At 39.7% G+C, this 11,555-nt stretch overlaps 1 protein-coding gene across 3 annotated transcripts in view; it reads left to right on the forward strand.

Moving 5' to 3' along the window:
* The window catches only part of bbs9 (Bardet-Biedl syndrome 9), a 182,720-nt gene that overhangs the window by 53,616 nt on the left and 117,549 nt on the right, over positions 1–11,555 (forward strand). For all 3 annotated transcript variants that reach the window (XM_030749748.1, XM_030749747.1, XM_030749749.1), the window contains 4 exons: positions 2,723–2,863; positions 3,707–3,802; positions 4,391–4,563; positions 4,777–4,929. In XM_030749748.1, coding sequence (XP_030605608.1) covers positions 2,723–2,863; positions 3,707–3,802; positions 4,391–4,563; positions 4,777–4,929 — 563 coding nt within the window. The remainder of the gene's footprint in view (positions 1–2,722; positions 2,864–3,706; positions 3,803–4,390; positions 4,564–4,776; positions 4,930–11,555) is intronic.

An 11,555-nucleotide genomic window follows, 5' to 3' on the forward strand; every position in this document is an offset into this window, starting at 1 on the left:
ACAATAAGAAGGAAACTCTGCAAAAATGGCATCCATGGGAGAGTTCCAAGGTGAAAAGCACTGCTGACCAAAAAGAACACAATGGCTTGTCTCACATTTGTCCCAAAACACTTTGATACTTCGCAAGTATTTTGGGGAAGTATTCTGTGGAACATCATATCAACAGTCAAACATGGTGGTGGTAGCGTGATGGTGTGAGGCTGCTTCAGGAGCTGAACAATTTGATGGAATTGATGGAATTGATAATTTTGCTCTCCACCAGAAAATCCTGAAGGAGCCATCAGTTTGTGTCCTGAAGCTCAAGCATACTTGGATTATGCAACAAGACAATGATCCAAAACAAACCAGAATGTCCACCTCTGAATGGCTCAAAAAAAACAAAAAAAAAAAACCCTTTGAGTGCTCTGATTGAGTAGAAAAGCGCTATATAAGAACTAGTCCATTTACCATTTACTTCAATGGTTTTTGGAGTGGCCGGATTGAGATGCTTTGGCATGACCTTAAACAGGCCATTCATGCTTAAAAACCCTCCAATGTTGCTGAAGTAAAACAATTCTGCAAAGCAGAGTGGACCAGAATTCCTCCACAGTAATGTGAAAGACTCACTGCCTGTTATGGGAAGCACTTGATTGCAGTTCTTGCTGCCAAGGGTGGCGCAAACAGTTATTAGGTTTAGGAGGCAATTACTTGTTCACATAGGGCCAGGTAGGTTTGGATAGCTATTTTCCCTTAATAAATGAAATCATTATTTAAAAACTGAATTTTGTATTTGTTTAGGTTATATTTGATATTAAAATCTGTTTGATGATCTGAAATGCCCTATCTATGCCCACCTCTCTTTTCCCTTTCTGTTACTTTGTCAGCATTCTTTTCCTCTGATTTATCTCCATTTCTTTGTCCTTTCTTTGTCATTTTCCCTACCTGTAACTCTTACTTGAACTTTTATATGTGTTTATACTTCCTCCTCCTCTCTGGTTCCCATTCCATATTAGCGGATAAAGTTTCTTGTTTGAATGATAAAATCAACAAAACCAGCCTGACTCAGAAAACAGTGTTTTAAATGTGTTCTAAACATAAAACGTTCCTTAGTAAGGTACAGTATTAGGAAGGACGGACCATGAGGGTAAAAAAAAAAATACCATCAGAACACATAATAAAAGGATTTAAGTGGCTACATTCACCATTCACTATATATGTTATAAACTTTACCTTAGTAGGGATCGTTTTCCAAAGCTGTAACGACCTTTACTTGATACCTTAGTGTTTTTGATTTTTAAATGTTTTTCCTTCCTTTCAGGCAGCCAGTGCTTTCATTCATTTCAGTATGTTGTGAAATTCAACTTGGAAACACTTGAAACTTGCCTGAGTCAGCCAATCCATCACAGCATACATCATGTCTGCCCTGATTATCATCAATGTTACTTTAAAACACAGTGGTCATCTGTTATATATTTGAAAAAAATTCTGGGGGTTTATTTAATAGGCCTGAATGCAGAAACACACACAAAAAAAAGATCTACTTGTTTTTTTTGTTTTTTTTTAAAGAATCAAAATGTGAAATTTTGGTATTTTAGTGGAGAGAGATCTGAATCTGATCTTTTCTCTATCAGATGATCATAATTAACGTTCATGCTGTGTTTGACTGATTGTGATGGAATTGAACGTCAAACATGTCTGAGTTAACTGGATGGTGAAAAAGTAAAAAATGGATCAATGCATCATAACTGCTAACATGACCAAACAGCACCGAGAATAGTTTGCATTTAGAGTGAGATTTGCACATTTGATTTTTATATTTAGCCAATCTGCAGCATATTCACTTTGACAACGTGTGTATCTAACCCTCTTTGTTGTGTTTGTAGGAAGTGATGTGTTGTTTAACTATTCAGCCATCCAGAACGAAGGGTCAATGAGAATTTAACTGAGTGAGGAGAGAACAAAGCAGGCCTCAGCCGGTCTTGCTCTTTAAAATCTCCTACTTTTTCTCTCTCTCCATCTTCCTTTTCCACCTGTTTCCTACTGTTTTCTTTGGCTTTACCTCTTCCCTTCTTCTCTCTCTGCCTCAGTGCACACATTCAAACCAAATTGAATTTTTCACATAATCACATAATAATTGCTTGTCTGGGAGGAAAAGGTGCACAGTAGTTGTGGGTAATTATTACTATCTGTAATAACCTAGAACTTTCCCTAATTAAACCATCCCTGCTCATATTATTTTCCTTCCAGTCTTTTTCTCTCCTGTTGGTTTATTTCCACTTGTTTTTCTGCTCAACTCTCCTGTCATTAGCTCACCTCCTCTCCTCTGGTTACCTCGCTCCATCTCCTCGTCCTAACAACTGTTTTCCTCCATCCCTCCTTTCCCTTGCACTGTTATTCTAGCTAAGTGTACATTTCTGCCAAGCTCAGCACTCCATGCGCTCTAAACATAGTTGTAGTTGGCCTTAACTCACCTCCTCACTTCCTTTTTTTTTTCCTTGTCAAAATCCCCCCCCAGCAAAACTTCCCTCTCAGATCTTTGACCCAAGGCAAAAGGCAAAAAGCAAAGTGGAGGCCTCATTTGAGGAAGTAGGCTCTAATTTTAAGGTTTTATTTCTGGAAGGTAGCAACAGGAGGAGAGACTGAAGATTTAAGATTAAGATAAAGCAATGAAGAATTAATCAATAATTAACTTTCTACCTTTTGTGGAACCTTTTCTGAATATAGTGATGGTTCTTATTTGCAGGAGTTCCCAAGGTTCTCCAGTCCAGGTTCAATCTTCCACTGTCGCTGGTATGTGTAGCTTGTCCTCCAGGCAAAGCTACCAAGTTTAAGATAACTGTGGACACCAACCAGCCACCAGTTGACCTCAGCTCCATTTTCCGAGGTAACGAACACATTCACTCATATTCATAACTCAGTGCTGATCTGCTGATGCTGCTCTCATTTTCCCAAACAATCAAGGTTCTGCATTTTAAACAGAACAGTGTGTTCCAGAAACCAGAACACACTGTTCTGTTTAAGCTTTTGTCTGTGGAGATCAGTTTGCAAAATTGATATTAGCGTGTATTTGTTCAGAGTGCCTGTTGCACATGTGAACCCACACCAAAAGCCTAGTTCTAGGTATAAGTAATAAATAGGGGAAGAATGATATGTAAGGCACAAATCAGTCTGATGTCAGTGATTAAACAATATATTTTATTAAGGCATTACTGTACGTGTCTGTTTAGTTCTTCTGAATTGACTGCATCGTGCAGTTAATGATTCGTAATAGCTGAAAGTCAATGACGTAGCTACATAAGTGTGTTGCACAGAGCCAGTTGATGTAAGCTTGAATGGAAAGCCAGTGAAGTTAATGAGAGAGACTTGTAGCTGTGTGAATGTGTATACATTTATATGAATAATCAACGGTTATATATTGGTGTATGGTTGTGTATACGATTCTGTTTATGCATGTTTATTTGTGATTCCGTGTGTGCGAGTATGTCTGAGCTCTGGGAACCTCTGTTCTGCTTCCCAGTTATCTGACAATCGGCCACAGTCAGCAGCTCTGACGTCTAAACTCACACTCAGTGTTTAGTGTTTTTGTGTGGAGAGAGATTTGTGTAAGCTTATTGTGCGTCTGTATATGTGACTGTATCTTGTTCACCTTTGTTGGCGTCCTGTATCATGATAGTCTGTCCTATCTGTCTCATCACACTGCTTTGTGTTTTTCTGTCTCTCTCTGCAGAGTTTTCAGCAAAATCAGAAGATAAGGATGGGAATGGTTTAGCTTTCCAGTTTCTGTCTGGAGCCAAGGTTTCTGTGCTAGCCTCCAAGACCTCCCGTAAGTCTAACAACTGCACTGCATAATGAACGAGATTTGGATAAGATGCATCTTTTGTCTCCATTAGGGCTGTTTAATTGTAAGATTAAAACCAGCCTTGTGAATTATCTGTTTCTAATACAGCCCTGCTCCAGGCGTCTAATCTTTTTACCAGATGTCTTTCCCAAAGCCTGTCTTCACCTACTGATTTGCTTTGATGGTTCTCAATTATTTGTGATAGTAAATTATGCCTCTTTGAATTTCTTGAAGTTTTGAAATACCTGTTGAATTAAAAGAAATCAGGGTTGTGGCACCCTAACATGCAGGTCTTTGGGTTGTGAGAAGAAGCTTGAGAACCCTGACCAGGAACCTTCTTTCTGTGAGGTAACAATGCTAACCACTACTTCACTGTGGCAAAAGTGAGCCATCGTGGTGGCTGTTCTACAATTGCTATTTGCAGTTCAGATAGTTTTAGCAATCAATGTCATTAATTATATTTTCCATATTAGAATGTAATCTTTTATGTGTGTGTGTGTGTGTGTGTGTGTGTGTGTGTGTGTGTGTGTGTGTGTGTGTGTGTGTGTGTGTGTGTGTGTGTTTGTTTGTCAGAGCGTTACAGAATTCAGAGCGACAGTTTTGAAGACATGTGGTTGGTGGTGAAGGAGCTGGTCCACAGGTTTGATCAGCATTTCTCCAAAGTGGGAATCAAGGATTTCAAGAAAAGTTTCAGTGGACCTCTCCCACTGGAGGAGTACTTCCTGTCCGTAGACAATCACTTCCAGGTACAAACACATTGGTGTTACAGATTTTAGTATTTCAGTTCAGAGGGCAGCCATAGCTGTAAATACACCGTTGTCGTGGGTCAGACAAAAAAAAAAAAAAAAAAAAGCAGTTAAATATCAGTTAATTAGGTTATGATGTTGTTTGTTTATTTAATTTAAATTGAAACCACAATTTGTGTATTGATTATATGTTGCTTTGTCTTTGTTTTTTAGCTGCGTGTCAGCGCTCAGAAATATCAGGACCTGCTGTCGGAGCGAGCAGTCCAGTTCAGAGCCATCCAGCGCCGCCTACTGACTCGGTTCAAAGACAAAACCCCAGCACCCCTGCAGAACCTTGACACACTAATGGATGCCACTTACACCCAGGTCAGACACACACACACACACACACACACACACACACACACACACACACACACACACACACACACACACACACACACACTGAGTTTTGCTTGGGGCCTTAAGTCCCCAGCCTGTCTGATGTAACCCCATATGCCTATATCACAGAGGTAGGAAGCTATTATTGAAATGAGCTAGCTGAGGTAGTTCAGCATCTGTTTGGGACACCTCTGAGAGGAGACCCTCAGGCATGTGGGGCATACACAAAGCAAGACATCCTATTTGACCTCATGGTACTGTAGAAACTTCCTGGAAGGATGGGTACAAGAAACTTTAGGAGTGGGTGCCTTTACTTACTGTGATTGGCTTAGCAGATTTAGTTCATATTTCCCTCTGTTTTTCTGCACTTTTGTATCACCTTGAACCCAAACTCACACAAGAAAGAGAGGGAGCATATGTGTTTGGGAACAAAAGTATCAGCACCATGCCATATCTGTTTAAAGTGGGTGTGAGTATGCAGCTAATCACCTAAACAGAGGAAGTCTATAAATCTCCAAAATATAGCCCTGTAATGTCACACTGTAAATCTACACTAACACATCATCACCGTGTGTGTGTGTGTGTGTGTGTGTGAGAGCGAGAGAGAGAGAGAAAGGACCAATTGAACTATTAGATCTCATGAGGTTACTTGTGGAAGGTGAGAACATTTTGGCCAGTGTTCACTTTTTGGCACCTTTAAAGGGTGTTGGAGGGTTCAGACTTGGTTTCAGGGGTACGGTTACAATTTGATTTGAGTGAGAGTATATGTTGGGGGTTTGGCATTTCAGCCTGTTCTCACTCCCATCAAATACTGATGTTTTGTCAAAGCTGGTGATGTCACTCAGGTACGCACAAGGTGTATTCTTGCTTCATTTTCCTACTAAACCAGGACTGGGTGATATTGGGATGGGTCCACGAGCTTCCCCACTGGTCATTCTACATGTTGGTTGAGTATCATTTTTCAACCTGCCAGGCTCATGTTGTGAGGAGGTGTGTGTTTGCCTGAATCTAATTCTACCCTCCACGTAGTTTTGGAAATGAAAGACAACGTAGCCCTTCCCCCAAAAATGTGCAAGCAAGCAAAAGAAAGGAAAAACAAAAAGCAAAAACACTTGAAGGTCCAAACAAAACATGAACTATGGCTTTCTGACTGGAAAACGTATTCCACTGCATGCCCTCCAGCCTTTTACTGCTCGCTTTTTGCAACTTAAAAGAGAGGTTTTAACTAATATCACGAATATTTGTGTCAATGTGACACCAGTGGCTGACAGAACTGCAGTATTTGTCACCATGAAATGAGAACATGTTGGCCATTTAGTTGTGATTGTTAACGTTTGGGCAGGAGGAGGCATTAATCTAAATGCGTGTGCTTTAAAAGAGACATACTTGCATGTGCAGCTGAGGTCTGCGTAAAGTGGATTTTAAAACAAAGCAGCTGTTCAGATTTTGTCTCTCCCTTTGTTTAACTGTGAGGTATTGGAGGGTGGAGCAGTATTAGTGTCACTGTGATATTGTACATATGTGTTTGTGAGACAAAGTGATGGTTGCTTTCCCCTACTGTTTATTCTAAATCTTGCCTTGGCGGTCATCGCTTCCACCTTCCATTAGCTTCTCATTAACATAGCAGGGCTAGGTGACATCATCTCTTCATTAGCTGTAAAAGCTTTCAGTACGTCACTGTTTGGCTTTGTGTGATCAGAGCCGCTTTCTCTGTCCGACAGTGTGCACTAACAATACCTTAATTTAATGCAAATTAACTTCCAGAGTTCTGAGAGATTGTTAGAGGTTAATAAGCAGAAATGAATGAGCTTGTTGAAATTCTAATTGCCATTTTAACCCAGATAAATTGTGTTCAGCTTGGGCTGTCTTGATTCTTGCCAGGATAAGCAATCAGGGGTGCCTGATCTAAACATGTCTGCCTTAAATGTTAATTTGTGGGTCTGTTGAATGTCTACGACCTTAACCATTTATTCAGCAGAACTTATTGTGATCATACATCAACAGCAGTGGTTTTGGGCATGCTGTATAGAGGTAAAAAAATCAGCAGGTAATTTCAGTACATTTATCACAAACATCAAAGAAAAAAAATCTGGACCATAGAGAGGGTAGGTTACTGAAATGACATACATGTCATGAACTCTTTACTCTTCCTGCTGTACTGGTTTTAAAATACCATTTATGGTTGTTTGGTAACATGATGATATTATAATATGTCATGTATAATTCATCTTTTGTGAATATATATGAGATGTTGTTTTCATGAAATTAAAATTATATAATCTAAATTGTTATATATTCTAAAATGCTAACAGGTAATAATTTTTATCCTTTTGCTAGGTGGTTGCTAGGTAGCATGATGATATCATATCTGATATAGATAAGAACTAGGGCTGCAACGATTCCTTGAGTAACTCGAATAATTCAATTATAAAAAATACTCCGTTTAAAACCTGCAGCTAATGTGTCTCGTTTCACGCACATTAGCAGCATTTAAGTTCTCGTCCGTCGTCTTCTTGTGGGTTTAATGGCGGTGGGCAAACCAGCTTAGAGCTGCATTACCTACTGGACCTGGACTGGAGTGTGGATCAATAGTTAAGAAACCCTCAGATTCTAAAAAGTTCTCCGTCATTGCGACGGATTCCCTTTAACACTAAGTGGATCATCGCTGACACGTTTTTCCACGCCTTCACCGCTCTCTGCCGTGTTTGTGTTGTGCTGCTGTGCTGAGAATTTCATCTGTTATTTTTTTCTCTACTTCAGCTCCCAGAACGGATCTCTATTACATATTGCTAGCGAGCACCGCTATTTATTAAGATTTTTGATGAGTTTTCAGCATTGTGCAACATCTTTAGCGGTTTTTAGAGGTCCTGGGGCTAAATTTAACTAACTGTGATGCTTCAATGATCTATGTAGGACTGACTGCTGAGTGATTTAGTTTCACATGAGATTATCTCATGTTCCAACAGGACACAGAAAATTTTAGTCATTAATAAGGGTGTCGGAAACTCGGCGATAATACCTGCAATTTCCAATCCAATTCAGGTTTATTTATAAAGCGCTTTAAAATCACCCACAGGGTCCAAAGTGCTGTACAATAGAACAATAATATACATAAAACAACTCAATAAAATGCATTAAAATACCCGAGAAATGCATTAAAAAAAAAAATACAAAAAATAACACAGCTCACAGACTCGGTGTTTACTTAGCGTTAAAAGCCAAAGAAAAAAGGTGAGTTTTTAAAAGTGATTTAAAGTGTGAGGCCTGTCTAATATGCAGTGGCAGATCGTCCCAGAGATTTGGTGCTGCCACGGCAAAAAGTCCGGTCCCCTCTGAGCTTAACCCTGGTTTTAGGCACCGTCAGAAGCAGCTGGTCTGCCGACCTGAGTGACCGAGTGGGAATGTAAGAGTGAAGTAGCTCAGAGAGATAAGGTGGGACAAGACCATTTAGACATTTAAAAGCAAATAAAAGAATTTTAAAATGGATCCTAAAACAAAGGGGTAGCCAGTGAAGTTAAGCTAAAACAGGTGAAATGTGCTCATGTTTGCAGGCACCAGTTAAAAGCTGCCCAGCAGCATTCTGCACCAGTTGAAGGCGAGCAATAGCAGACCCTCTAAGCCCCATATAAAGTGCATTACAGTAATCCAGCTGAGCAGTAACAAAGGCGTGGATTACTGTTTCAAAGTCTCACCTTTGGAGAATTGGCTTTTTGGCCAGTTGCGTCAGGTGAAAAAAGCTTGACTTGACTACTGCATTTATGTGGCTGTCAAGCTTCATGTCAGGATCTATTTTTACTCCTAAGTATGTTATTGTTGGCTTGAGATACTGTGCCAGAGAGCCCAGATCTACCAGAGGGGTCACAGAGTTGTTACCAAAAACTATCACCTCTGTTTTTTTCTCATTGAAACTTAGGAAATTTAGATCCAACCATGCATTAATGTCACCTAAACATTTAAGTAATTGTGCCACAGAGTAGGAGTCTTTCCTTTTAAGAGGCACATATATCTGGCTGTCGTCTGCATAGCAGTGGAAAGAGATACCATGTTTTCTAAGTATGTGGCCCAGCGGTAATAGATATAGAGAAAAAAGGAGTGGACCTAGAACCGAGCCCTGTGGTACCCCATACACAAGTTGAGCAGGGGAGGATACAAATTCACCAAGACCAACGCAGAAACTCCTACTTGACAAGTACAACTGAAACCAACTCAGGGCTGTGCCCCTGATTCCCGCCCACTGCTCTAGATGAGAGATTAAAATTTTATGGTCAACTGTGTCTAAAGGCAGCAGTTACATCTAAAAGAACAAGAACAACACAATCACCTGAATCAGTAGCTAAAAAGATGTTATTAAAAACTCTTAAAAGTGCTGATTCAGTGCTGTGCAGGGGTTTAAACTTGACTAAATAATCTTTCAGTAATTGTTTTGTCTTACATTAACATACAGTATTAGCCTTCTGCTGTACAGTAGAAGTCCTGATTGTTTATAACAACAACAACATTTTATGGTTCCCATTAGTTTAATGTCTATTTGAACTGTTAACACAATCTAAAAATGTAAAAAAAAAAAAAAAAAAAAAAAAAAGAAAACTAAAACCACTGCAGCCTTATTGTTACTTTTATCCATAGTTTCATACAGGAGTATTAGTCTAATTAAAAGTCACTTTTAATAAGTTCATTTAAGTCAAATTCATTCTTTCTTTGTTTCATTTGACTGCACTGTGGTGATATCATATCATATCATATCATATATCATATCATATCATATCATATCATATATGTGGAGGTCATTGTCTTTCCACTCTGGCATGTAACCTTGTAGCTCTCTCTTAAGACTTCCATTCCAGTCTGCAATTGAAATCACCTGTCAAAATATCATTGTCTCACATTCTTTTACTCTTTATACCTCTGAAATCTTGACTGTGCCTCCTCAAGCTAATGCTTTCTGCTGTCATTCCTGTCCATCACCCTTTTTCCTCTCTTTCTGTGTCTTCCTCTCTTCCCGCCATCCAGTGGCCTGTATGCGGGAAGTTTCTGACACACTATACACTCTGTAATGTATACACACCCGCCATAATGGAGGCTATCGACGAGCTGGTCGGAAGAGTGATAAATGCATCGAATTAATAATTCATGTCAGTATTGAGAGTCATGCTGCTGATTCCAGGCCCAGCTCAGTAGTTTGGGTTCTGTAACTGTTTGGGTTTTGTGAGGATACATCATATCCTCATTTTTAATAGATGGCTTGACAGTGAAATTAGATAAGCCTAAATATGCTATCACTTTATTGTTTAATTAATTTATCTTCTTTCTTTTGTTGCATTTATAATCATGATTTCTGTCTATATTTTTTAAGAAAGAAGGAATTCCTTTTTATTTACTTTGTTTTATGACCTATCAATTATTGTCCTTTGCATGTATCCTTGTTTCTAATTTTAATTTTCTATCTAAAATGTTTTAGATAGTTGGATTTATGTACACCTTTTGGCTTTCTACTTTGCTCAGAAGCATTTCAGTGTTATTGATGTAGGACGGTAATATGCTGTTCCTTCACTTTGCCCACCATCTTCATGTGATTTTATCAGGTAATTTAATCTGTTAGCTCCAAGTTAAAAACCTACCAGGTAAAACCTTGTTGGACTAAGAACATAAGACGTTTTGTGGAAGTTTACCCCATGAAGCTGCAGCTCCATGGCTGCATTCACACTGTTGTTAGGATGGTAAAGGAATGTGCGGCCAAACAGGAATGCTGGTGAACCAGGCACCTCTTTCATTTCGGCTCAGAGGAATGTCTGCTGGGTAAATTTTCTGCATCAATCTTGAGTGAACGAGGGGGGATTTCCCCCTCGTTAGCGGTATGTGTCTCCACATGCAGTGGCCGGCAATCGCCGGCGAGCCGTCAGAGATAAGAGGAATGAGCTCCCTGTGAGAATACTCTGTGGTCGGCTGTGCATTTATGCAGTTGAGGATAATATTTCCATTGTTCATGCTGCCTTTATGGGCCTATATTTTATTCATGAACGCCTGAGATCTAGCAAGCCACGTCTTACTTTATGTGTGCGTGTGTAAACTTTTTCATGTGCCGAATACAGTGGCTGGATTCCAAAATACACCCAATGCTTGAACTAGCCGAATATGATTGATGAGTTTCAGAATCGAATAAGACCCATGAATGATTGTTTATGTGTCAGGGTAGCTCGTAGAGAAGAGAAACCAGCTACGGACAAAATCCACCAGTTTGTTTGGTGGCTGCAGGAAATTTCCAGCCCTGCCCTGTGAGTGCTTCTGTCTTCTGTCCTGGTTGGAGGTGTGTTTCTCTTCCACCTCATCCCTGGGTCCTCCTTAAAAAGTCATCAGTCATCACAGCCCCTGTATTTTACACTCTCCCCTCTAACTGGTGTTTGATTAATTTATGGCTGCTAGAGGTTTGACTGGCCTTGGTGCTCCTCCTTGTAACTACCCCACTTGCCTCTGAAATTCAAGGGAGAGCCCAGGACTGTCACTCAAAGAAATAAAAACTAAAGAACTGTTTGTATAATTGGAATAAGAAAAAAGGGTTTGAAAAATGGGACTTTTCAGTTTCCATAAATATTTCTTTGTTCCCTCTGGATGTG

This window comes from Archocentrus centrarchus, chromosome 16, assembly GCF_007364275.1.
Source record: "Archocentrus centrarchus isolate MPI-CPG fArcCen1 chromosome 16, fArcCen1, whole genome shotgun sequence".
Classification (NCBI taxonomy): Eukaryota; Metazoa; Chordata; class Actinopteri; order Cichliformes; family Cichlidae; genus Archocentrus; species Archocentrus centrarchus.